The sequence below is a fragment of the Tauraco erythrolophus genome, chromosome 3 (assembly GCF_009769465.1).
Source record: "Tauraco erythrolophus isolate bTauEry1 chromosome 3, bTauEry1.pri, whole genome shotgun sequence".
Lineage (NCBI taxonomy): Eukaryota > Metazoa > Chordata > Aves > Musophagiformes > Musophagidae > Tauraco > Tauraco erythrolophus.
In genome coordinates, this window is record NC_141467.1 from 23282284 (window position 1) to 23310270 (window position 27987).

Here is a 27987-nt window from a genome sequence, read left to right on the forward strand (position 1 = left end):
TTACTTCTTTTCTTAAAATCACTTACGAGGTCTAGGTAGGAGGATCTGTAACAAAATACGTATTATTCAATGTAAACAAATGAGTGAAGGTATCACTCCCTAGGTGTGACCATCAGCATTTCAGAGGCAGGAAAACTGTACAACCCTGTAATACTTAAACAAGTACTAATTACAATACTTAATGTATTCAATTAACATCCACTGAAGGCTGATTTCAAGAGTGGGATAAAGAAAAGGAAGTGCCAGAGAAGAGGATCTTCTTGTACTGTAATGTGTAAATAACAGTCCTTTGAACACAAATTATTTTCTTGCACATATTTTTTTTTTAATTTTCTCTCTCACCTGGTGCTGAAGAGTAGGCTTGATCAAAACAGTGTTGAGGGCTGGGTGAGAAAGTTTCTGAGCAGCACCATGCCAGTTTGCTGGTCACTGGAAAGGAATAAACCAAATGTTTTAGAATAACACTTTAACATGGTCAATCCTAGTGTGTTAGGCAAGATACAATTGAGGGTTATGTTAATAGCAAGCAAGACTGCTATTATTAAAAAGTAGTTCTTACTAAAATTTGTCAGTCGGGTAACTAATGACAGAACAAGCCAGTTCATTTGTGTACTTGTGCATTTTTGAGCTCCCATGTACATGGAGCTGTTAGCAATTTTTGACAGAAAGACCCATTCCAGATAGATGGTAGGAAGAGTCAGCAACTGTCTGCAAACATGCCACCTAGGCAGCACTCAGAGGACAAGCCTGTTGCAGGTCTTTTAAAATTGGTTAAAAATAAAGTGTGTTTTGTGTGACCTATGTGTGACTATGGATAAAATGAGTGGGAGTTTATCACTGAGAAATGGATTGAAGACCCTGTCATTTTCATACATTCCTAATGCTAATTTCATGCTAATTCTAGCAGGAATATATGCAGTAACTTGATGGATCCTTTCCTGCATCTGCTAAGAAGTTACAAGGTTTTGACACTGAATTTTGTGGGCACAAGACTTCACATGACCAATCCAAGTCTGTTAGAGATGAGGTTTTCACCTGTAGCAGTTAGCATGAGTTAGACCTAGTTAGCAGAGCTGTTAGCACAAGCCTGTGAATTTCAAGTTTTTGCTTATGTAAAAGGTGATAAAAATATGATCAACCATCTGCCTAAAGCAACAGAATAGTGTTGGTGTGCTCAGGAAAAAGGTCGCCAAACTGTGCAAATACCCTGTTGATCATCATGAAGTGCAGGTGCCTGTGAGCACCAACGATGGTGACAGCACGTCAGAAAATGGCAGCGCACTTCGAATGGACCGATCATCAGTAGGGTATTCTCTACCCAATCCTGTAAGAATATTATAATAATACCGGGGGAAACCATCATTTGCTAACTGCTCAATGAAGTCAAGAGGTGAGAACGAGGTTGCCTCTCCATGATAAAGCAAGCCAGCAACACAACAGCACAGGAAAGAGCTGACCACAGCTGTCATTGACAGCAAAACAGTCATGCAGTGAGTTTTTGCTTGAGCTTCAACGTGCACATCTCCTGCTGTGAAGAACTGTGTCAGTTCATGGCTTGCTGATAAGACCAACACCAAACTACAAAGCCAACCCCAGAGCAAGCAGAAAGACAAACACAATGGACTAGAAACATACCCAGCCACCCCAATGTGGTGCTGTTCAGGTGGGACTATGTCCTGTCTTTGTCCTTCTGAAGGCAACAAACATTAAGACCGTTCCAGGGAGGACAATTTGCCATAGCTAATACTATAAAAATTGAAGAGCCAAACCATTTAAGACCAAGTGTACGCTAAATATTTTCCCAACAAAATTTCTAGGGAGAAGTAATTAATGAGAAAATGTGACCAAAACTTCAGACTTCAGGTGAGGACTCCCAGTTTCTCTCTCTGATTTACCGTCTATGTTAAATCAAAGAGCAGCCCATAAGACGCTGCTGGTTCCAGTACCAGTAATATGCAGATGATACATACCTCCAATTAATTGCTTCCTACAGGGAAAATTATGCCACCAGGTAGTGACTTCAGTATTTCAAAGAAAGATATATAAATAATAATTTATCATTTAACAGTTCAAACCCCGATGTTGACCACTTCACAAAAAACAACTATGTACGCTTTCAGTATAACCTTACTCCACGTTTACTCCTGTCATTAGGGCTATGCCCAAACTGAAGATAGACCTGAAATTAAAGGTTTATGGAGGACCCAAAGGTGATCCATACATTAAAAATCCATGCACGGATTTTTACTTACGCTTGTTCTTTAATTTTGTGGAGGAATGCTTCAGTTTCCTCCTCTGGTATCTCTCCATCGATACTGGCCAAATAGGAGTAGAGGAATGAGAATGTTTCGAAGGGAATGCGAGCTGCTCCTCCTTCTGGGTCGTTTGTTAAGATTTCGCAGGCATGTTTCACTGAACTCAGCAAGGACTGCAGGGGGTTCAGTCAAGAAATGAAAGGAACAGTATCAGAGCCGTGAACATCCTTTGCATACCATGACAAAATCCACACCATAAGCTACTGGAAGGGAGTGTAAATGAGACAAAGGCTTTGTCGTCATTACCTGGCTATAAACCCCAAATTCACCCTCTAGTGCAGGTCCAGGGATGGAAACAATAACGAAGTTGTAGTAGAAACAGGAGTGAAAAATATCAGAATCCCATGATGTTTTAAGATTGCAAAGGCTAGTCTGAACCTTATCTCCAGTATGGCCAAATTGCTCTATTTTGCTACTGTAAAAGTTTAAACATCACTATACCTGGATGTATATATGTGTGTGTGGTGTGTATGTATATATATACATGTGTATGCATATGTAATTCTTATCTCAATGGATTTAAAGGAATTCTCAGCAGCAGTTAAGACAGACAAATCTACAAACCCCAGACAATTCATATGGTTTTGATGATTTTTTTTTATTATAACATAATATTAGTATGATATTAATTTTTAGGAATGCTGATATTTACTATTTTCCCTATTTATTTTCCTATGCAAGTTCCATTTTAGTGGTTAGTAGAAAAAGCACTAAGGCAAAAAGCATTTTGAGAATGTTTCAGTTTTAGTCAGAATCATAGAATGGTTTGGGTTGGAATGGACCTTAAAGATCATCTAGTTCCAACTCCTCTGCTGTAGTCAAAGCCAAATAACATCTGAGTTCCCTTTAGAACAAACACGCCTCGACGTATTCATTCCAAATACACGTGGAAAAAAAAAATCCTTTTTCAATACAACGTCTATAATCCAGTGTCCTACGCATGCTGAGCTATACAGGGAAATGTGTGGAAAAACTTAGCATTGAGCTTCACTGAGTCAAAAACTGGTTGGATGCCATTAAAATAAATAAAGAAACAAACAAAAAAACAAAATGAACCCACACAGGCCTTTTATTTTTCCTATGCCTTTTTCAAAATTTATCCTTACCTCTTCATCAAAAAGCAAGCAATGACTTTGTAAAAATGAGCATTTCCCAACAGTAGAACAGCCATGTTTAAAATCAATGCAGTATTTGTTCAAGATCTATAACATAGGCCAGAAAGGCGTCACTTTGTAATCTCTTAACAGTTTTATTTAACGCAGTTTCTCTCCAGGGAAGCTGCTGTGGGGAGGAGAGGCAGCTGCCTACGTGATGGCAGACCCTACCCTCTGCAGTTTGCTATCCCTCTACTGCCGCTCCTGCTTCTGCCACTCCAAGCTGCCCCTGGCTCGCTCTCACCGCGCAGCAAAGTTACTCACGCAGATTTCCCCACCTGTCAAAGACAGGTGAGCAGGATACTTGTGTAGTCTTTTCACGGCTGTAAATACACGCCAGCGCTTTACAGAAAGAAACTTCAGGTGACTAGTGTTTTTAAGAAGCTCAGACGTGTCTACTCTTGTGTCTTGCCCGTGACCCTATTCAACTATGGACACAATTTACAGCTGCAGGAAAATGAATGTAAATTTCTTGTGTGCATCTTCCTCTCTGGTTTAGGAAACTTCAGTCTAGGTTTCAATCTGTGTAGCAGAAATGAAATCATTCATTTAATATCTAAAAGGATGGATAGATGGAGGTAAATTTAGACTGTTTAGCTTCATCAGAATGATGTGCCTCTGATTCTATTTTTGTTTTGATTTTTTTTTTATAAGTAACATTGCTGTTACTTTTTTCAAACAAAGAAAAGAACTCAGACTACAAAATCATGTTGGGAGAGGGATTGAAAGCAAGAAATACACAGTTCAAATTAATAAATATGTATATAGATGATTGCATTGCCAGGCCAGGTTAACATTCAGGGCTTCCAGCTATTGCAACATTCTCAAAATATTATTTAACACGTATTTTCCTTTAGGTAAAAATTTAATTGACTACACAATCAATTAAAAACTGATGTTTTAATTTCTCCCTCCAGCTCTCCTCCATGGACATTTACACTGATGCCATAAGCATCATTCCTCTATCATCCTCTCTCTCGCGGTCCAAGCTCCCTGTGGACACGCCTGCTTTTCTACTGTCATCCCACTAAACTGAGGACTTAGCCCTATTTCTAAGCTCCCCTGACCAAAAGCTGATGGGGAACAGAAGTAAATGCACAAGCCACTTTGCCAGCTGCTGCAAAAGCAACCGCCATTCCCCAAAGTCCATTTGCACTAATTGTTCTATGGTCTACCTCATGCATGGTCATGTATAACCGTTTGCGTTTGGATGCGAGGGCTCCTGCTGCGAACATACATACCCCGCCGAGCACGCTGCACCCAAGTGCCAGAACCTTCATCCATTCCACCTCCTCGCCAAAGTCATCCAACTGCAGGATAGCTTTCAGCTGCTCCTCTGGCAAGCACAAGTGCTTCCATTTTCCCTTCAGTTCTGCAACATTCACCATGCCTTTGGGAGAAAGCTTTGAACGAAATCACAGTACCACAATAAGAACTCCGAAAACCAAAATGAAACTAAGAACACAGTTCAGTTCCTCCCTCCCCAAAACATGTCAAATACTTGACAGTCAGTCTCCCCAACCATCCCTAACACATCAGCATTTCTCAATAGCATTGTGCATTTAATAAAGGCTGGTTCGTACCTGTTTGTGCAAGATTTTAAGGAGCCCTGGGGTCAAACCAGCACCTGTTTTCTCTGTTGCTAAAGGCATTTCAATCCTCTCCTTCACAGGTAGGGGCTCGCCTCTTGACAATGCTGAAAAATACCTAAGTGAATGGAAAGAGCAACACACTTCGGTGCCCACGGCCATTACAAGCTGTAGAGAAGTAAACAATCCTACAATTCGGTGAACGAATCCGCATGCTCCTGCGCAGGAGCAGCAGCACTCAGCAAGCCACCCACCTGCCTGCCCAGCTCCCATCTCCCCGTGTCCAGATACCACCTTTCTTTTTAGTGGAAACCACGATCTTTAGACTTTACATGCTCCTTTTTATGACACTAATAATTCTTAAGGCATTTAACTTATTTTGTGCATGACATACTCAGCCCTTCTCCACAAGGCACAGAGCAATCTGTGAACATCAGAGTGGGCTTGCAAACCAAAGCACAGGCTTTTCCCATTTGATTGATGAGCACCTTACGGCTGATTTGTTCAACATTCCCCTCACATGCCACCCGAAAAGCAGGACTGGCTATTTCCACTGCAACTCTCTCATCAGCGCTTTTGCTATTTCTGTCCACTCCAACATAAAATTTAAGACTAGAGCAGAAAGGGAATTGGATGCACATCCTCTCGAGTATAAGGCTACCACCATCTCAAGAGCCACCACCTCTGCCATAAGTGACCAGCAACCTGAACCGTGAAAAAAAACTTAGTTTTCATGCAGTCAGTAGCAGGTCTAAGTTAAGGGTTTCTCCCCTCACCCTCCTTCCTCTGTCCTGGCCACCCAAGTCCACGCCCAGGCTACTCCATGCTGTGCAATCACTTGCCAAAACGCCCAGCAAGCAGCACTGCAGAACAGAGGCAAAGTGACCGTACAGAAACAGGTGCGCAGTATGTCCGTGGAACACCTCGGCTGTTTTTCAGCTGGACCTGTTTCCCCGTCTGTTCACTCACAGGGACAAGCACTGCACCACCACAGCGGGTGTGAAACCACAGCCTTGCTCTGCTCCACGTGGCTCCCAGGCCCAGACCTCGCTCTGCCCCAGGTGCTCCCGCACCACTGCGCGTTCCAGGAAGGGATGCGCGATCAGCAGCAGCCGCCTACCTGTCCGGGGGGGCTCCTCCCACCCAGCTCCTGCGATCTTTGATTCTAATCTTAAGCAGAAGCCGGGGGTCTGGCCGGCAGCACAGCTGTGGCAGTGCCACGCTGGCCCTTGCTCTCGCCAGCCCTACATCCCAGCAGGCTCAGGCTACCTGGCAGCTGCCGCTTCCGACTGCTTGGATGGGGCACATCCGTCACCCAGAGGTATGCCACACTCCACCTCCATCACATTCCTAAGAAACACCATGCTGTTTTAGATGTTCCTGCTGCCTTTCTCCAATGCTGCAGCTGTAGTTGTTCAGCTTCAGGATTTTTTCTTTTTAGTGCACTAGCCAGACTCCAGCCTGGCTTTATTAGCAGCTTCCCCTCCCTCATGTACACACCACGGATTTTTTTAATGCCCCCAGCTGAGAACATCTCACAGACAACTTTCAAGAGCTTGTCTGCACAAACTGTGGGACAGGAAAAAGTGACAGTGAGCAGCTGAGGCAGAAGAAAAAATAAGAAGTTAAAAAAGAAGAAACATTTAAATATCTTAAACCAACTTTATGATGAGAGATTTATTACGTGGACTAGCACCTAGAAACCACAACTTTTCAGGCTCTTTTCCTATTTCCATAACATTTAAAGAGATTCCTTAATTTTGTTCCTGGAAACAACAACAAGAAAAGAAACCTAGACAAGCTTAAGAGTTTGAAAGCTATTTCCAGGTTTCATTGAATTCTGAGAATTGAATTAAGCCTCACATGAGAGGAGAAAAAATAAAATTGGTCTTTTAAGGTCTTGAAGGACCTCTTTGGTATTAAAAGACAGAGCAATTAACAACAACAACAGCAAAATTAAGATGTGATCTTCTATATGGAAATCAAACTATTCCAGAAATATGCCAGTCCTAAACCTCAATGAAACAGAAAATAAATCAAGAACTGCACTATTTTTAAAAGGCTTACATGCTGTATTAAGGCACAGAAGCACATACGCAATAATGCATAAACAGGCTGATTCAATATTCAAGCCAGCTCCCCTGTACGACAAACAGTAGCAGTGAGGTTTTGTGGGTCCATACACATAGTGCCACGTCGTTATGCAAACATCCTACTTACGCAGCTGCCCACTGCAAAACATCACGAGGCTGAGTCCTAATAGCAGCTTTGGTAAATTGCTTCAGGATATCGGGTAGCTCGGGGGGGATTTTGATCTGCTGGGCACAAAACATGGTTTCCGGAAGAGGCATGGTCTGTTCGTGTTCAACGACAGGGACCTGGAAGAAATAATAAAACCCCAGCAGTTCGCAGATACAGAATGTGAATGAAAAACTGCGTGTGCATATGGGGGGCAACAACGCTTCTACCCAAACTCCATCCTGTCCTACTCAGCTGCTGGGGCTACTGGAGAACTGACGAACTCAGAAGGGTTAACAGACGAGCATTGCGAGTCTCTAAAAACCTTGAACTTGACAGCAACACCAAGCAAAAGACTGGAGCTTGGACACCAACCACAGCTCTAGGTAAGGATAATTACTATAACAGGTTTAGTTTCAAACAGATAGTTTTGAACAGTTTTTTCTCCTCAAATCTACTACAATATGAATCTGTAAAACAGGCTAGACAAATCACGCCACGCACACCAAGGTGAAAGCTAGCTATCTTGACAGCTCAATACTGCAAGCCAAGGAGAGTCTTGTCATTTTTGTACAGAAGCCAGAGCATGCAGATTGTCGAGTTTCTACTGTGTTTACATATTCAAAAAAACACTGTAGCAAAAAGTTACTAATTTGTGCTTCTGGCAGACTTTACGTCACAAAATTACAGTGAAGAACAAAACATTCAGGTATTACACATCGCACTTTGCTCATACAGCTCTACAGGTAGGTTTGTCTTATTCAGGATGTAACTTGCTCACTGCAAGGAAACCTGTTCCCCAGGATCCAAAAGAAGGGACAGCCATAGGTTATTGTATGGTCCTTATCCCACTATAGCATCTAAGAGCACTTGGTGGGAAATCTGGGTGCTTTCCTCATCATTTAAAGGACAAATTACAGCCTACTTCAATTGATACAGCAACAAGAGCTGAAAACACACCAACTATTTGCAGAAGGAAAGAACAGTGAAAGGCACAGCATCAAGAAAGGAATCAATGTAACAGCATTCTTTATCCTTTTAGATATTTTTCTTTTTTAACAGTATCTGGCAGGTGGCTTTCCCCCCTGTCATGTGAATTTTCCTGTATTGGAAAAAAATTTAAAAGTCAGCAATGGAGGAAGGGACTGTTGTGACTCAAGGCTTCTTTGAGGATCAAACCATACTTGGAACCTCATTTCTGGAGAAGCACAGACAAGGTAGAGCGTCTTCATTACTCCAATGCAGCAAATTTGCATCAGGGACAGACTTCAGAGCATGTAGCTTTAATTACTACAGTATTTTATTACTTTCAGTAACGATTCGAAAACACAGCTCTAGCCAAGGGACTGAAGCTGAAGGCACAAAGTTGGGGATTTCAGAATGAGCTAGAGAACAGAAAAACCTTGACGAAGGAACACACATGTGTGTGCATGTGCCCTTGGGAAGTGGTCAAAGAAAAGAAAAACTAATCAGAAAACAAAAAGCAAAGAGGAAAAAAAGCATGAGACCTGCTTTTCTATAGTAAGCCATTAGTCACAGAAGGGTTGAGGTTGGAAGGGACCTTTAGAGGTCATCTGGTCCAAGCCCCTGCTCAAGCGGGACGACCTATAGCAGGCTGCCCAGGACCACATCCAAGCGGGTTTTGAGTATCTCCAAGGAGAGCAGTCTCTACACGCTCCCTGGGAAACCTGTACCAGTGCTCGGTCACCCTCACAGCAAAAGAGTGTTTCCTGGTGTTCAGACCACGACGCTCCTGTACATACACACACCTAAGTAGCAAAGAAAACCACGGTTGGCTCAGCCAGCCTTTGCAACTTTTCCCTGTCAGGCCCCGGCAATACTCGCGGGCTGTGCTCTCACATGGGTTACTCTCTTAGAATCATAGAATGGTTTGGGTTGGAAGGGACCTCAAAGATCATCTAGTTCTAAGCCCCCTGCCATGGGCAGGGACACACTCCACTAGATCAGGTTGCTCAAAGCCTCATCCAATCTGGCCTTGAACACTTCCAGGGATGGGGCATCCAAAACTTCTCTGGGCAACCTGTTCCAGTGCCTCACCACCCTCAGTGGGAAGAATTTCTTCCTGATATCCAATCTAAATCTCCCCTCTTTCAGTTTAAATCCATTGCCCCTTGTCTTATCACTACACACCCTTGTAAAAAGTCCCTCTCCAGCTTTCCCGCAGGTCCTCTTCAGGTACCGGAAGACTAAACACAAAGGTCATCTCATCTCTCACCTGCGATTTGTTCTTATTTTCTATTTTTCCGTTCGTGCATCCAAAACCGGCCCCGGGTCTCCTGGGCACGAAGCTAACACCCACAGGTAGGTGAGCCCTGCCCGGCCGCCGGGTCAGGCACAGCGCGCCGCCAGCCCGCAGTGACGGGGGGAGCAGGTGAAGGCCGCGAACGCCCGTTACCCGCTTCGGCAAACGGGCCGCCCCAAGCGACCGCAGCACCGGTTCTTATAGGCCGCCCGACGCAACCCCCCGGACCCCGCCGGGACGAGGGGGCCCCACCGCCGCCCCGCGGCTCCGGCCGGCGGGCAACCCCGCCACGGCTGTACCCGGCCGCCCCCGCCGGCGCTGCCCCCTCTCGCTGCCGCGGCGCGGGAAGGCCGGGCGCCTCACCGGCCCCTCTCCGCGGCCTCGCTGCCCGGGCAACTTGAGGGCGGCGCTTGAGGGCGGAAGGCGGGGGCCGGGCGAGGGCAGGGGGCTGTTGCCTACGTTGTTGAAAATGCAACACCTGCTTTCTCCCAACTGCTGAAAAGACCTTCAGCACCTTAACGGCGAGTCGCCGGCAGAGCCCGTGGCGGGGAGGGCGGTCTCTGGGCCCCTCAGGCGCTCTGCACCCGCTGGCCCCCGTGCGTCCCCGCGTCACGACGACGCACTGCTTGGGTAAGAGCGACGCCTTCCCTAACGCTCCTGTTACCTGCGGTAGCTGCTGCTTCAAATGACAGCCCCGCTGCCCCACGGAGGCAGGAGCATCCCCACTGGAGTCAGCCTCCAGGGCGCTGGAAATGCAGGACAGCAGTACTGCTGATGGACTGCCTCACCAAGCACGGCCCGGCCAGTGCCAGCTGCTTCTCAGCACCTGCTGCTCCAAACTCCTGCTGCCAAGGAAGTGTGGGCTCCCCCACCATTCCAGAACCCAGAGGAGCCGAAGCACCCTCTTCCTCCCAAAGTCTTAGAGGTCTACAAGACCTCTGCTCTTCCCACTGCAGATGATGAAAACAGCGCCCAAGGTAACGTGAAGTCGCTAGTGCATCTCCTGTCTTCATGATGATAAGGCAACGGCCCTCCCCTTCCTTCAAACATGGGCGAGAAGTAGCCCGAGCACTCAAATGAACTTGGCAACAGGATTATTCACTTCCGAAAGCCTTCACAAGCTGCTGCTCCAACCAAACTGAGGTGCTGCATGCACGAAACGGGCCAAACCGTAACTGCAAAAGAATAGAGCCTCAGCTGAAGCCAGCCCTTCTTGATTTCTGTTCCCGCTGATGAACACATAAGGCCATGCAGGACAAAGATAAACCCATGGTCTCTGCAAAACAAAAAGCACACATTTTAACAACAGTTTAATCTTTTCATGAACTATGAGTACTCTGCACAGAGTACAGGCCAAGGACTGGGTCTCAAAATACTTTGCAGATTCCTGCAACTACACAAAACCAGCAAACTTCTGACATATCATGACTTATCTATTCTTTAAAGGGGTAGATGCTTTAAAACAATTAAGAACACTACTGCAAAAAATACCTGTGGCCAACATTATCCTGCAGGTGTTTGCAGAATGGAATTAAATTCATTTCACCATGCAGTTTTTCAAAGGTGTCTAGGGATAACAGGTAAATGGCAAAAGTTTCATATTCTCTGTGATCCGCAGTCCTCGGACACGCTTGGAGCCCTCTAAAGATGCTCAAACAGTAAACGTCATGCGCTCAATTCTTCCAGCTATTTGGTCCAGCGCAGCTAAATCATGCGTAAGGCTGCCAGATCATATTATGGGAAATAGCAGTATTTAAGTGTAAAAATTTTCTATGACTATTTCATGAAAAACAGTGTATTCTTAAAGCACATTCTTTTATATGAATTGCAAACTGTTGAAAAAAGCAAAATGGTTAAACTTTCATACAAGAATGAAAAATAACTGGAACATAAGAGCCCGTGCAGCTTTGGCATTGGCTGCTACTCAGCAAGTAAGAGATAACAGCAAATAAGCATATAAGCAGCAAAACTGATGTGCAGAGCTGTGAAATAATCTTGTCATTGCATCATTCCTCTTTATTATATTGAATTCAAAGCATTATTTATTTTGAAATAGTATTTGACCTTCAGAAATACCATCTTCTAAAAACTTGCATTATTGAGTAATTTTGATTTTGGCATATTGTTTCTCAATTTGTGGTGACTCCTAAACGAAGAATTAAAACCAGATGCATAGCTTTTCTGGAATAATCATAGATCTAATAATATTGCTGTTAACTATGCAACTCTTTAGTTCCAGTTAATCTAATTAAGAACTGAAATATCAGAGTAAGAGAGCTCTAACTTACCATCACACTTCGTGAAAAGTTATTTCCTTAATCTGTTTCAGAATACAGCTTTCCTGTTTTGCATCCTGAACTTCATTATACTACCAAGACTCCGTTCCTGTTTAATGTTTTTATTGTCTGTATCATTGTTTCTGCTAAGAACCCCGCTTATTGCTCAGGCCGTACAGTGCCCAGTCACAAGGTGAGCAGAACAAGAACACTGAGCCTGCCACAAAGCATTTCCAATCAAAACAAACGGGCAGACAGCGGAGTACAAGGAAACAAAACGACACCGATCATCATGCCAGGCAGTGGAATCGGCACACCCCTGTCCTTCGCGCTGTGTAAGGTAAAGGGCTTTTTACAGAGTTCCCTGAAGAACAGTGGGGGCTGCTGTGCAGATTTTTATGAAGATGTTTGCTCAAGCTTAGGAGAAAGCAAGGAAAGAATTAACACACTCGGCTGAAAGGTGATGTGAATACTGTAATTAGTGTTGGAGCTGGCATCTTATTGAGGAAGTTACTGACAGAAAATAGTTACGGGTTCCAGAGGGCCCTCGAAAATGAAAATAAGTAACTTAGGCTTTACCCAGTGGAGAAGGGGGAGCCAGAGAAAGGATGCAGTTTCAGCTATTTTTAATCAACATAAAATCAGCTGTGCAAAAGCAATCAAAGTCATGCTGCAATTAACTTCTTTCAGTCTGTGAAAGACAGCTACAAGAGCCATCTGACAGTTCCTGAAGGCCTGTGGAACCACTCGGCACCACAAAGGGGATACAATTAAGCCAGTGCACATCTCCAACCCCTCTGTTGAAGACCCAAGGTCAACACAAACTGCGGTGAAAGCACACGCGCACACAGAATTTTTCCCACTTGAGGAGTAATCTAAGACCTCTGCATGCTGTATCACTCTAGTGCAGTTGGAAGCTACTGGTATGGAGCTCGTCAGGGGTCTTAGTAACAGCCAGTTGACTTGCATGCTCACTGTCAAGTTTCTATGCCAGAGGAGTACACACAGCACAATAAGGCAGACTATTAAAGCTTTAAAACAATAAAAAAGTAGTGTTATTTAATTCTTGTGCTATACAATCTGCATCTTCTTTGCTAAAACACATGTAAAAATAAGGAGATGAGATTTTTTGGAAGTTCACAATGGACAGTTTCAGAAACAAACTTCGCTTCCCCTGGGATCTGTAAAGCAGTGCAAAAGCAAGCACAACAGTCTGATTTGAAACCAGTTCTCGGTAACAAAGAGCGAATACAGATGATGTAAGCTACATTAAAATACAGTTCACATTACATGACTGGCCCAATGCGGTTTCTTCTGTCATGACTTGTAAAATAACAGTAATAAGAAACAGCACAAAGGCTTTTTCTTAACAAATTTTAATGTTAAGACCAGTTTGTCTGGATAAAAACAAAGTTACAAGAGCCACACTACTGTGAATCCCGCATGATGCACAGTAGTGCTCGCAATATTTGAGTGGCAAGACCATTTTGGAACGGTTTACGAAAGATATGTCAAAGACAAAATCTTAGCATACATAAGAATGTATGTTACCAGTGAATTTAATCTTGTGAAAATGTATCTGTCCCACAACGTACACCACTGTAAATAGTCAAATGCAATATTTATGCACATTAAAAATATACGAGGCGAATACTCGTTTAGCATTTAGTCAGCAACAGTGAATGAGAGAAATATTTTAGTTATTTTCTGTGATTTCATTTCACTGAAAATTTCCTAATAAATCACTCCAAAGGGTAGTATTTGTGGTTCAAAACCATCAGGACAATGGTAATTCTGTAAAAGTTTCTGACCTTCTGATAGTGACAGTCCAGTCCTCCTGCCACCGGATTCAGATGCATTTGGCCTGTGCTCACTGCCTTAGAACACGAGTCCAGACACCAAAAAATGTGCTACAGCCATCACAGCCTGGACTACATTAGCTCAAAACACACCAGATCAGAGATGCAACATCAATAAAAGGAGATGACATGCTCAAAGCACCTGCCGGATTCTCAAGTATTAATTATATACACATATGGTTAAGTACGGAATACTGAAGCACAGTGTACCAAGTAGCAAGTTAAATGTTCCATCAGTATTCTGATTACTGCAGTGGATATTCACATTTCTCCCATTTAATCTAGGAGAGATACTGCAATCTAAGCATGTGATTTGATGCTACTTAAAGCTTTGTATGTATTTTCTTTAAAATATCTACATAAAAAAACCCCAAACGTTACTGCAAAAGAACTCTATCTACATACAGAAATAACACAGACTTGATTTGGTGGCTCTTGTTTGACTGTGTCCTTGCAGAGAGATCTGCTAACTTTTCCTTGCTTGTTTAATAGCGTATGTATGTCCCACAGGCAATAAATGGTATGTGATTTATTCCCATAAAAATTCAGTGGCCAATTCTGAAAGAAAAGAGATTTTGTTGTTGTGGGTCCTTTTTTTTAAAAAAAGTAATTCTGCAATATAAAATTTGCACTACAATTTGCAACTTTGGTAACTTAGAGAAAAAAGATTTCAAGCTCTAATTAAAGACCAGTTCAGAATGTTGCTTACACTACGCTCTTTGTTTCTTTGCAAACACATCAGATTCGCCTCTCCTCTTGAGGTCCTGAAAAATTTTATTATTGACAAGAAATTGGCTATAATTTGTGAACCTATCTAATTTTCCTTGGTGCCTTTAAATGCTTCCATCACCTAGCCTTAGTAAATTTTTTACTTACTGTTTCAATCCTGATTCCCAAAGCCAGCCCCGCCCCCCAACAGAAAAACCCAGCTGAGCCTCAACAAGTTTATCTGAATTCTCAGAAGAGGAAATATTTTTCTTGATTTAACAGCAACTGTACAATATTACAAACTCAGACACATGAAAAACAATCAGGCAATAGAAAATGTACAACAGCTTTGGTGTTATACAAAATAATAAAAAAGACTTGACAGCAAGATACATAGTTCATTATGTTCTCACCACGGCCACTTCATTGCTGACTGTAAGACAGGTATTTACTTTTGATATTCTCTGTGTGGCCTTTCCACTCATGAAAAATCATACTATATTACTACAATAAGAACTGTTATGAACACCATAAAGTAAGCTCCAAATTTTATAAAAACATCTTGCCTCTTCGCACTATTGCTTTGTGGCACATTGTCAACAGAACAGCAGTCCAAAATAAAGTGACAACTAGATTTAATAAATTAATATACTTTTTTAAAGATGTACAATGCACATTCTTTTTAATCCGAGGTTTTAGGGTGTCAGGATACTTCTATTTACACATATACAGACCTCAGACAGCATTGATAACATCAGAAAATGCAGATAAGGAACAGAGCCTTAGCTGCTATCTGGATGCTACTAACAGAAGCCAAAACACCGCTGAGAGTATTATTGGGAGAGATATCCAAAGACTGAAGAAGAGTCTATGAAAAAAGGACACGTAAAGGCAAAGGGAAGGTCAAGATGTTTAAGATGACCATCTATTCTTGTGAAGACTGAGGTGGAGTTGTTGATGTGCCTTGTTTACCAGACTTTCGTTCGTAATTCACAAGTCGTTGCCCAACAAGGTACCTGGGATTACAGCAAAAACAGTGAGAAATTAACACAAGTTAATATAATTCTGTACGGCAAATCCCCTCTATCTCCTTTGCTGCAGAAGCAGCTTTCTCGTTTCCATACAAGTTATTCTACAAATGATCCCTCCCTCCTTAATGGTCTTCAACAACCCTCATCTTTTTTCTCAACGTCCAGGCGTTTCATAATGGAATACAGGCATTAGAGGTTTGTGTTCACAGCCTCAACCTGGGGAGCCACGCAATTCAGATGTATATGAACGGAATGAAGATATGAATAACGAATGTGTTTGCATTATTTGTATACCCAGCCCCCTTGCTGGATGATACTTTTAAGAGCATCTTCACAGTGTCTGCTAGAGCCACTGCCACTCGAACACCTGGAACTACTCAGATATAAAACCCAATGAGAGTGCTGATGAGAGTCTAAGATCAGAAAACAATCTGCCACAATGCAGAGCATGCATCGGGTTAAGAGTCAGAGAGGCTCTGCTCATATATCCAATGAAAAATACCCTGGTTGAAAAAAGTAAATATTGTAAAGGAAGAACTTTTACTGCAGCTCAATCTTTCTTAAAGGGAGAGAAAACATCCTAACGCTACTCCATGTCAAGCCTAAGGGCTGTGAGATTCCTTTATTTAAATTCTGTTTCTTAAATTGTTTCAATGTCTCATCATCTCATTGGCTTGGCAGTTTTCCTTTCACATTAATCCTTCCTTCCTCTATATCATTGTTTCACATCCCTACTTTTTGCCATCTAAATTCCTTTCCATGCTTCCTGTTTGTATGCCAGTTGGTTCTACATGTAGAAGAGCCACCTACACTTAATGAATTCTTCCCCTGAGACCTGCCATTTCCTTTAGAAACTTCTTCACCACCGCTCCTTTTCTCACAGTACCATCACCAAACAACCATCACATGTTTTTCATACGTTTTAAAATGCCACAAAAACTTGCATATGTTTTTGAAATTTGTTACATGAAAGATTTAATTAAGCGTATTTCTAAACCATAAATCTTTCCTGGCTAGCATGACTATGTTTGCTTACTTCCTGAAATGAGATCATTAACTTAAGTTGTACAAACTTCTTGTCTACAAGAATGGTTACAACATTTAATAAGTTAATTTAATATCAAAGTAATTTTCACTTCGATATGTTTTCACAGCTTTCTATACTGTTTACATGCCTTATTTACACAAGAAAACAAGTTGTAACATTAACGCGCGTTGCAATTCAATACACATTCTGCCTGAAAGATACTAACATTTAGCTCCAAACCCAAATACATATATTTATATATATTTGTATATATAAATACTAGCTATACATACTACAGTAGGCCCAATACTACAGAATATGTTACGACGGCAGGTGGCAAACAGGATTTAAATCAGCTGATCAAATAAAAAGTGCTAAAATAGAAACTGATCTGCTGAGAGGCTAATTTTAGTTACAGCTCTCTTAACATTTCTAGATACTATTAACTTCACATTTACACCAAACCCTTAACATGTCAGTCACTTCCTAACAGTTAAGATTCAAAGAAGTTTATTTTAGGTTTGACTCCTTTTGTAGTCAGTGGAAAGCAAAATTTTTCTACGGTAAGTCAGGACATGAACACAACAAACTCATCTATTCCTTTGCAATACAAAAGAAGCATAGGAAGACTAGCTGCTGGGGTCCAAAACTTATTTTTCTAAGTAACCAACACATAAGGTAATTAGGGTAAAACAAAAAATAAGGTAATAAGGATAACACAAAGAAAGTTTAGAAATGAAGCAGGATAACCAGAAAAAACACTGGGAAAATTAGTAGTTTCTCGGGCATCTGAGTAGTACAGAGTAATAATTACTGAAAACATCAGAAAACAGTACAAAATTTGGTAAGGACAAACTGTATCAAATCAATTGAACATTCTTTAACAGATTAATTGGCCTAACGAGTAGAAAGATTAAGAAAAACAGCTATGCAGAGAAGGTTGGAGAAATGGTTTTATAAGCAGCAGATTGAGACATGATTTTACTTCCAGATATGGCATAATTATTACATTCACTTGTCCTTCAAGACTACAGAGGGGGAGACAAACAAGCAAACAGCTTCATTTGTGGGAAAACACATTCAAGTTAGATACAGGGGAGTGTCTTCCATTTATAAAGACAGTCTATTCCCGTGTTTATCTGCCTGAACCACAGATAAAACATTGGCCAAGATCAGTTTAGGTCTGCTCAGAGGGTCATTTGTCTAGAAAGCTTCTTAAAATCCCTTTTAGCCCTGAGTACCTACAACATCTGAATTCAGTCTGAAGTTACCACAATTCAAAGTGGAAAAATTAAAAAACACATGCTATATACTCACTTGTCATTTTTAATATGTTCATAAAGGCGCTTGAACTGGCGGACTTGGAAGGAGAGAATTCCCATCAAAACCACCACCATAAGCAGGAAAGGATAAATCCGCCGCTGAACTAGGTTTTGCATTTCAGCGGTAACTCCTGCAAAACAAGACACAAACCTCACGTAATCTAACATGGCTACAGCAACACACGCATTTCCACTTCCATACCTGCTTCTGCTTTTTATCATACTGTAACTCCAGCAGAAGGGCTGTGAAATAACTAACACATCCATTCATCTCAGAGATCCAACATGACAGCTGCTCTTCTTTTTCATCTGAAGCATTAAAGCTGAAAGTTTTTTGGTAATGAAATGAAAATCCATAGTAAAAAAATGGGGCTTATCAGTTCTTCTTGCTTACTGACTTCTGTATAGTTTGTATCAGAAAAAAGTTGATGCTATAAAAGTTTGCATTCAAGTGAAAGGTTGAAGAATAACATGAAACTTCTTGAACATGTTCTTAACATCAGAGCTAACTAGCAAAGACTATTGTTGATGAAAATTATTTCCCTCCATTATAAGGAAATTGGGAAGTCTGAAAAAATAAACTATATTTACAATTTACATTTTCTTCTAATACTAAATGAAAACCTCAGAACAAAACCAGTATTTTCACCTGTTCTAAGCTTCCCTTAGAACCTGACAAGCCAGAAAAGATGTTCTCAGCTCAGCACAGCTCTTACAGAAATTAAAATTAAAGGTTTATTGTCCCTTTCCCAAACTAGCTAGATATCTATGTTTCTGCTGTTAGATATTACGCAGTCTCATACTCTTGATGCCTTCTGCACTGGCTTTACTGAAAAACCAGTCAGAATAATGTATTGCATTTCTCAAAACCCCCCAAACTTTTAAGATGACACAGCAATCCCTAAGCATTTACATTTGCGGGCAGAATAGTGGGGTTTTTGTTGTTGCTGTGGGTTCTATTTATTTATTTGTTTTTAATAAGCTAGAGCTTGAAGTTTTATTTCCACAGATACATCTACGTTGCTATAAAGCATCAGATGACAAACAGGTATTCTGGATGTATACATACCTAATAAAGGTACCACACCAGAAGCTATGACGTACGGTACACACAGGGAAAGCAGCAGGACAGAGATTACGGGGGCTGCCAGTTTACGGATGATGAAGTGAAGATCAATGTTACGAATCCCATTGGCATATACCTACAAAGAACAAGTTAGAAGTAGAATGGATCAATCAAGAAAGCCATGCTTTGTGCTTGCGGTAAAAATTACAAGGTTTTACACAACTCTCCTTGATGAGATGAAACAGGTGTCCTCGACTTGAAGAAACTCACGATGGCCACAGTTGAAGAAGGAAAAACTCTGTGCCAATCTACATCATGAGGGTTCCAGAAAATAATTTAAATAGCGCCCAGGAGAACAACTTAATCTGGAATAGTGTTGTGATTTGGCTGCAGGAGTGCAACAGACCAGCTGAAAGATCATAAAATAGAGCTGTGGATAGTGGTTTTGTGGGTGACCTGGGATCACCTTGGGCAATTAGCTTGCTAAAAGAGGATGCTGTGTATACTATAGAGTAAATCTATTTAATTTGGTAACACCGGCAGAAAATAGCATCTTATTTCGTACTTGGTTGGGTAGACTAGAGCCTGTGTGGGGAGTCTGTGGCTGAAGACAGGGCCTCCACAATTCTTGAGGGCTAAGATCTCAACACGACTACACTAATTATGGGAAAAGACCCGATTTCAAATACATACAGCTAGATACTGACCTCTGTCCCACAGCCTAGATGTAACCATTTCTAAGGATGGTTCAAGAGAACGTGTGTATAACAAACAAGCCAAGGGAATAAGCACTGGAGAAGGCAAAAATTCTCTGTTCTTGAGTGGTGGACATAAATAATGTCCAGTATTTGGACACATGTAAATTCATCTGAAGAAATAATTATGTTTCTCACTTCGGCACAGTTGCATATATGATAAAATTGCATATATGTATACACAACATTTTCTTGATTTCAGATTTCTGAGGTTTATTTTTGTTTTATTGTTAAGTGTACCTTAATGGATTAGGCTATACGATTTAAGAAGATGCTACAAGACTAGTTGAGTTTTACTCTACTCAAATTACTCCATTACTACAACAATAACTCTGTTTTCTGACTCACACATTCAAATGTGTTCAGCATGTATTACATAGATAATTCACAGGATAATTTTTTCTTACCTGTTCAATAACAGTTTTCAGCCACCACTGGGGACCCATCAGCGTTATGGCAGCAATTATTTTGGCATGCAGAACTCCAAGAGCCCAGTCCTAATTTTGTAAAAATGGATTGTTAGCATTAACATATTTTGAAGTAGTTTGACAACCAAAAGCTTCTAGAGAAAGTTGTTAATATTACTTATAAGTTAAAAGATAACTACTCTTCTATTAACATGGGACATTGTTTACAAGAGGTGACATCATCTGCAAACTCCTAAGAAAAAGAAGATGCTCTCAAGCTTAACTGACATCTGCAAAATAACTCAGCTCCCTGGAAGCTGGAAAAATCAGCTACTACTATTAAACCAAAGCCAAATACAAAATAAAAGCATTACGCTTACTTAAAGCAACAGACTAATATTCTGGTACAAACTAATTAACACTGCTAATATTTACCTAGAAATAAGTTATTTTGATTCCTTTAAAAAAGAAGAGAAACAAGATACACAGATGTTCGCACAAGTCAGGAAACAAGGGTTTTTTTCTTCCTTTAAATTTTAATTGTTCACAAAACTCTACCTGATGTGAGAAAAGCAGTGCTCTTCACAAAAGAACGTCATACTATTCAGAGGAAAATTTATGCTTTAACATATACCGCAATTATTATAGCATGGAATTAAAAGAACATAACTACAGGCTTCTAGTAAACACCGCACATCATGAGTCAATCCTGTCTGGATTAGAGATATTTTTAAGAGATTCTTCAATAAAAACCACCAAAACCAGAATGCAAAGTATAGCTTGATAAGGCAGAATAAACAGCTACAGAACTGGTAAGACTTAAGACATCATAGGTTAATTAACTTTTTTGAACTGTGGGGAGATATGTTTCTTTAACCAATTATTTAAAGACAGCTTTTGGTAATGTCTCTTCCCTCGATACGTTCAGAAATTTAAAAACTTATTATGAATAAGTCAGTGTAAAAGTTGCTTCGTGTTTGCTCAAGCATGTAACCTTTGTATACCACTATTCTCTTTTGCGAAAAATGGAAATTATTGTCAATTTAATTAGCTCCTTGTTAGTTTAGAACAAGTCTCAAATCCCTCTAATCTGATATTTTGAGGAAGCTTTGCCACATGAAAATAAAATCTTTCAGTATATTTAATGACAAACTTTTAAAAAACTAACATGCAAAAATTAAGAATTTTTATAATCTCTAGCATTGCAAATGCTTTCCAAAACTGTTTCGAAATCGTGACAATCTACTACTGCAATCATATGATGTCCTGACTTTTTAGTCACCTAGTGAAACAGACACCTCCAAAGTACATTTGTATTATAAAATAACAGAATATTTAAATTAGCAGTCAAATTCTTCTTTGTATTATGGCTTTCAAACATTTGGATACTGAAAGTAAATGCAAGCTTGTTTATGGACAGCTTAGAAAATCACTATCCCTGAACACTTTCTTGCTATTTAGTAATGTGCATTCCAGATCTTTTGAGGTTAGGGTTTCTTTGAGTTACAAGTTCTTTCATCATTCAGCCTAGGTGATGCAAGCATTTGTCACTCAATCCACTAGTCCCTTCATTTCTTCCACCCACTTGCAGGAAGAAAGTTTGCACTCCCTAACCTGTGAGACTTGACTGAAGAAAAACAAAACGCTACTACTGCAAAATCTTGTATTTAAGATTTGACATCTTAACGTAAAACCAGAACAATCCTAAAGCACACCAATTTCATTCATAGTGTATAACATCACTGAATTAAAACTGTGTATGGAAAAAAAACACATCAGTTGAACCTCCTGCTGCTAACTGTAGGCAGAAAGCTTTCCAGAAAGGTCAGACAGAATATTTATGTCTGTGCATACGTACATGCAGCCACACTAACTTCTGTACATAACTTTACAATTGTGCTACTGAAAAAAAGCGTCTACCTGATCACTAAAATGCAAAGATCCTCTGATGTCACCCCACAAAGTTCAGCTTTTCATACTTACGATTTCTAAGCATATCCTTTTGGTTTAAATAATCCTCACACCTAGACGGGCTGTCTTTCCTCTGCCACATAGAAACGTACTTAGGGGAGATGCTCTGAAGCACTGAATCAACATGAAACAAGAACTCCCGTGCCCCTTACTAAGTAAAGAAATGTACCAACACCAGAAGATGAATGGGAGCAACTGACCTGCCAAGGATAGAAGAGAGGTGTTTGATCCAAAGGAACTCTCAAAGGTGCAACGATGACCAGTTCAAACAGAAGACCAAGCAAAAGTGGAACCACGCCAGCTAGCAGTATAGCCACTATTAATGTCTTCATTATCTAAAAAAGCCAAGACACCTAATTATTACATTTATAAGAGGATTCTTTTTGTTTAAACTTCAAAATATAACTTAGAACTACACAAATAAATGTGGAGGGAAAAAAACCTATACAGACCTTTAATTCACACATGTACATCCTCAGAAATAATTTTCATTACATACATAGGTTTTTTTTATTACATACATAGTTTTGCAATGCAAGTTTTCAAGATTGAGTCCTATTCCATGCCTCCAACAGAAAAATGCATGACTATGCCTACTGATGTCTATACAGTTTTAAACCATAAAATCACCTTTGACAGGTATTACCAGCAGGGAATGCTATACAATGGCATATACATTGAGTATCCTTGTACGTGAGAAAATTAGAGAGGAATCTTTCCAAAACTGCCGATTTTTCTCCAGTGAAAAATCAAACCTTAAAAATTCACTCATTATGGAATATTTCTGATTTGAAAATTAAAGACTCAAAATACCATGCTTGAATCTTCCTTTGTTCTAAAATTCTCTTAATTTACATGCATCATGCAAAAATCCCATACAAAACTAGTGCAATTTAATTAACATGATTAGGAGAAGGGATAAGGGACGAGTAGAGCATTACACTTTAGCTCTGAATTTTCTGAAACAAGCTTAAGATTTCCTAAAAGAAAAGGACAGATATTTGGGAAACACTGTAATATGTGAAATACAAACTTACACTGCTGTTCTGTCTGTAATAGTCCAATAAGCACAGAAGCATGTTCATCACAAGATACCATTTATGCTATGAATGCTTAAAATTACTATTCTTAGACAAGAAAATCTATACAAATCCTCAAAACGAAAATCAAGAGAAAAAGGTGGGATATAAGTTTGTTGCCATGGTGAGAATCTGAACTCCTGGTATTAAAAAATTATATTTTCTGTAAAAATATTAATTTGAACACAAAGATCTGACAAATCATAAAGATCTTTCTGAAAATATGCATCAAGCTACTCTGAAGCTTCATCACCACCTATCAGCTTTACTATTTTTTTTTTTATTTGATAACGTCAAGTTGCTAATTTAGTAATAGCTAAGCTTTCAGGTGTATGTGAAAATGGAGATTTATTTGAGGACATATCACATATGGGATAATATAATGCAACATATTCACTTTTAAAGGAAAACAGAAAAACATACGTGTGTATTTAGACATATATATGCAAACTTATTTACACTGATTGCTTAATGTTGTGCAAAATGGCTTCCAAAAATACAGTTACCCTATGCCAAAGCTTCAAAATACTCTGAAAAGGTAATGCAGTATATATTAGAGTAAAACCTGCAAGCAAAACAAAACGAGGAGTTTTGTTAGTGACTTTTTCAATAATTCAGTACAAATTTTTCCTCAAGACTCACCATGAGGGACCATTCTTTGACCTTCTGAAAGATCACTCTACGACCCTGCGGCATCCAGGCAACCAGCACTGTCACGGCTCGGATAGTTAGCCAACAGACATAAAGACCACAAGCAGCTGTGTACAGTTCATGGATTTTGGCAGTCCCCGTCCAAAATGACATTAACCATCGGCCAGCAAATACTGAAAATACAAACACTATTAAATAGAGTAATGCTTTTTGATGTATTAAGGAAGGATGCCTATTAAGAAAATACTTATCAAATTTATTGTAATGCACAAATTATATTCAGCATAAACCAGTACTTAGTACTGTACCCATAAGGCATGAATGCGTGAAGCACTATGTAAATAGTTACATAGATGATGCCCAATACATATGTAGAATTTTTTCTTTATTTTTTCCCCTAAAATATAATTACACCAGCAATGTGACCTGAACTACAGCAAAATAAAGCACTGCATACTGTACTATTCAGAGCCTAAACAGCCTTCAGAACTGCAAAGGCAGTAATGGACTAGTGCATCAGCTTGAACTTCGATTTTATGAGCTACGTTTGGGTTATTTCACTGCCTCATATAATTTTTTAAGGCTTACTGGTGAGTCTTCTGAAGCTCTCCGACAAAAACGGGAAACTCATTTGTTACATTTCGCTTTTTAATAGTGTTTCTATTCATCAGTATTATAGTGGAATTACTTTACATACTACTATTAAAACCATCACAAAATTCGTAACGCTGATCTAAACACATTATTGACTTTATGATCATTAATACAAGGAGGTAAAAATGACATGGTACTACAGTAGCCAGGTTATAAAATTAAATGAGTTTACAGGTCTTAATTTGTTCCAAACTATTTTAAAAAAACCCATGAAGTCCTTTTGATTTGGTTACAGTACTTATTCATACATATTTGGGAAGTGGTATTTGTATCACTTCAAAGTCTCCTACTGACATGCCATGATGAATGACGAATATTCAGAATATATGTAAATATATGCTATAAATATATTTATATTAATATATAAATAAATATTCTGAATATTTAACGAAATAATATACTGAAGAAGACCTGGTAACAACCTATATATATTTCTTCTCTAAATGGTAAAGCAGATGCAAGAGTGTCAATTCTCTTCTTCTCTCAATACTACCACAGAGATTGTGTCAGCACTTGGAGCCCTACCCTTAAAAGAAAACTAATCTACAACAAAACAAAGGAAATGGCAATGTCTGTCATTTAAATACAGGTATTATCTCTATCATTTATATTTCGGGCTATTACAATTTGATGATGTACAATGGTACAATTGAGACAATTTTCCACATTTTCTCCTCTTAACTTTAAACAAAGGTTTCAAAACATCTGCCATTTTTGAGCATGACAACATGCTGACTGAAATGCAGTTTTACAATAATAGACTTACCTGGTAAAGTAAGGCAAATAAGACTAGCAATCAGTAATGTTATGCACATGAAAACAATCAAAAGAAATATCTGAAAGAGGAAAATAGAGATAAACAGTTTATAAGAAAGTTACTTAACCAAAGCAAAACAACAACAAAAAAGTATAAAAAGGTGTATCATCTTAGAAAGGCAGCTAAACTAGAATGTTCAAACACTTACTGATGTTTCACTGTATAAATAAATCAGCTATAAGAAACACGTCCACAGTACATACAGCACATCTACAGTGTTGTGTATTTAAGAATTTGTATTAGTTGTCACAACAGTGGAAATTAATGTTTGAATCCAGAATGACCGAAGTTCTTTGTGACTTTGTTAATTAACAAATGGTATCTTTATTTCTGCACTGACCAGCACAACGCCTCTCAATCAACCCTAATGGTTTCCAGCTCTGGATGCCAGATAAACAAGGCTGGGTTTATAATAAGAAAAACCTTGCTGAGAAAGTCCTTCCAGATGCCCTCAGGTTTATATGACCAGCAGCTGACAGCAAAGCTGGTTGCTCCTTAGTCAGGTTTACATCTTAGAGAATTTTAACGTACTTGACTTCTTTAAACATTTGAATGTCTCAAGCACCATGTGCTATGAAGTTCTGCTTCACTAATCATCAAAGCCACACAAGCAAGCTTACTACAGGAAAACTAACACCTTATCATACCAGACTACTTAGAGAAAGTTACAGATTTAACACACATTTTCCTTGATGACCCTTTTGTGGACAATGTAGACCAGCCTCATCTCTAGGTTAGGATCTTCAGCACTGCTTAAAGGAAGGAAAAATCTTGTGAATTTGTAGATATTAGCCTGCGCGAAGAGGGATGATTTCACAATGCCCAGTTACTTGCCAGGTGACAGCCACGTACCCTTTTTCTCACAGAATACTCTTTTCAAGGTTAGGGATCCCAAATGCCAGAAAGAAGATAACCAGAGCAGTTGACAACTGGACTGCAGGCAAAACAACTTAATGGTGGGGAACATATGGCGTGATTTTCTTGGGACCAATACTGTCTAAACAGTTACTTAGGGAATGCGGGGGAAAAGTCCGTCCATGTGGGAATAAACAACACATGAAGGATTAAAGCTGATATGAAGCTTTTAAATGCCATACACAGCTGCTTCTTGGATCAGTGAGCAAGAGAACGTACAAGAGGAAGAATAACTCCTGACTTGGACCTAAACAGTACATAGGCAGCTAGCTAGTCATTTGTATCACAGAAGAAGCACTGACAGTGACCATGACATATTCAGATTCAAAAGATGTTGTGAGGACAGCCCCCCTCTCTCCAAAATCCACCACAATAATAATATTTCAAAAAAGCAAACTAGCTAAAATGAGGACACTTAGAAAATATTGAAAACACTAGTCAAAAGGAAAAATGCTCGTAGGGGATGGGTTTATTTCACTGAAGCGAAGGTTTGGCACAAACGCACACTACTAAGTATAAGACTCAAAAAAAAAAAAAAGAGTCTCCCCGAAGTCGTCACAGTAAAGCAAAAATGGCTTCCAGAAGATATTTCCAGAAGTTGGAAATAAAACAGTAAATGGATGAACTCTGGTAAGTGAAATGCAAAACTACAGTAGGACAAGACAAAAGGCATTTTAGAAATAACATACCAAGTCTACGAAAAGCAATGATAAATTTATTTTTATAGATAGTTGGGGTTTTTTTAAAGGATCAACAATAAAGTAATAAAATCTAAAAATGGTCAGAAGAAAGCGTGCCAGACAGTGTGCAGGCTCTGCTGACAACTATGGATTATGAAAGGAAAGCTAAAGGAAGACTAAGAAGTAGCAGGAAAATTCAACAAATTCTACACATCAGCATTCGTTCTGGAGAGGCTTTAGGAGGTCCCCAAAAGAGAAACTTTGTTTTAAAAAAAAGGAGTAAGTTGGAAGAATTATCTAGATTGCCTGATAAAACTGATGATAGGCTTTTGCGTAGAAAGTTTTTCAAAAATCTGATATTTTTGTTTGATATTAACAGTGTTTACTTAATTAAATTTAAAAAAAATATCAAACCCACAGTTTTACATGCTTATTTCTGACTGAACATCATCAGTTCTTACTGCTTGCGCAATCCATATGGGCATGATGAGTAAGTACTAGTGGAAAACATTCATACATAATAAGAACTGAATATAAACCACCTTCTTCAAGGTTCTTACAATTTGGTTAAAGTGAGAAAATTTAATGAAGGCATAGAAAAGATCAGATGCTTACACTGTTCTTTCTGTTCTCAAATGCTTAAAATCCCAATGGAGAAAGTAATTAAAATATGGTGGTGTTCCATAGTGGAAGTCTGTGCAGGAGACACATTTTTAGTAAAATCCAAGTAGAACCAAGGTCAATCTATCAAAAATCACAACTGAAGCACCTACAGTGATCCTGAATGATTAATCATTTAAATATTTCAAACCAGGAACATGGAATTGTATCAGTGAGCTATCATGCGTTTAAGATTGTTTTCATCAAGAGATACGACAAGCATTTGCACAATGGAAAGTAATTCAGTCAAATCAGATTTTCTTTCTATTTCTGTGTTCCACAGAAGTCTCCAAAGAACAACTGAAAATGTCTAGATGAAGGTGAGTGACAAGAAAAAACAGTCTTTGACAGCTGAATATGAAACTCCATAAAACGTGACGCTCAAGGAGAGCCTTGGCTGCAGTGATCATGAAATGGTGGAATTCAAGATACTCAGGGAAGCAAGGAGAGTGCACAGCAGGCTCACTACCCTGGATTTCAGGAGAGCAGACTGTGGCCTCTTCAGGGATCTCCTGGGTAGAGTACAAGGGAATGAAGCCCTGGAGGGAAG

The 27987-nt window shown here is 39.8% G+C and overlaps 2 protein-coding genes across 7 annotated transcripts in view; both read right to left on the reverse strand.

The window, feature by feature from the left end:
• Nucleotides 1-365: 365 nt before the first annotated feature.
• On the reverse strand, nucleotides 366-7409 carry ROPN1L (rhophilin associated tail protein 1 like). Its single transcript, XM_009977402.2, has 5 exons — nucleotides 7279-7409; nucleotides 5053-5176; nucleotides 4711-4872; nucleotides 2253-2428; nucleotides 366-429 (listed from the first exon to the last, which is right to left on the reverse strand). The coding sequence occupies exons 1-5, from the start codon at nucleotides 7407-7409 to the stop codon at nucleotides 366-368; spliced, it is 657 nt and encodes a 218-aa protein (XP_009975704.1).
• A 7173-nt stretch (nucleotides 7410-14582) lies between these two features.
• Nucleotides 14583-27987, reverse strand: part of MARCHF6 (membrane associated ring-CH-type finger 6) — a 55040-nt gene continuing 41635 nt past the window's right edge. For 4 of the 6 annotated variants that reach the window (XM_086608480.1, XM_086608479.1, XM_086608478.1 and 1 more), the window contains 7 exons: nucleotides 25132-25201; nucleotides 23703-23884; nucleotides 22182-22316; nucleotides 20011-20100; nucleotides 18852-18984; nucleotides 17778-17913; nucleotides 14583-15418 (listed from right to left, as the gene is read on the reverse strand). In XM_086608480.1, the coding sequence (XP_086464606.1) occupies nucleotides 15328-15418; nucleotides 17778-17913; nucleotides 18852-18984; nucleotides 20011-20100; nucleotides 22182-22316; nucleotides 23703-23884; nucleotides 25132-25201 (837 nt within the window). In that variant the 3' untranslated portion in view covers nucleotides 14583-15327. Of the gene's footprint in view, nucleotides 15419-17777; nucleotides 17914-18851; nucleotides 18985-20010; nucleotides 20101-22181; nucleotides 22317-23702; nucleotides 23900-25131; nucleotides 25202-27987 lie in introns of all 6 variants that reach the window. The other 2 variants (XM_086608477.1, XM_086608476.1) reach the window with 1 other exon arrangement.

Bases quoted from the DNA above. Each gene is read 5' to 3' on its own strand.
- ROPN1L (XM_009977402.2), bottom strand. From the start codon at position 7,409: ATGCCTCTTCCGGAAACCATGTTTTGTGCCCAGCAGATCAAAATCCCC. The intron at 4,873-5,052 runs GTACGAACCAGC...TTTCGTTCAAAG, and splicing joins TTAAAATCTTGCACAAACAG to CTTTCTCCCAAAGGCATGGT. The intron at 430-2,252 runs GTAAGTAAAAAT...ATTCCTTTCCAG, and splicing joins CACAAAATTAAAGAACAAGC to TGACCAGCAAACTGGCATGG.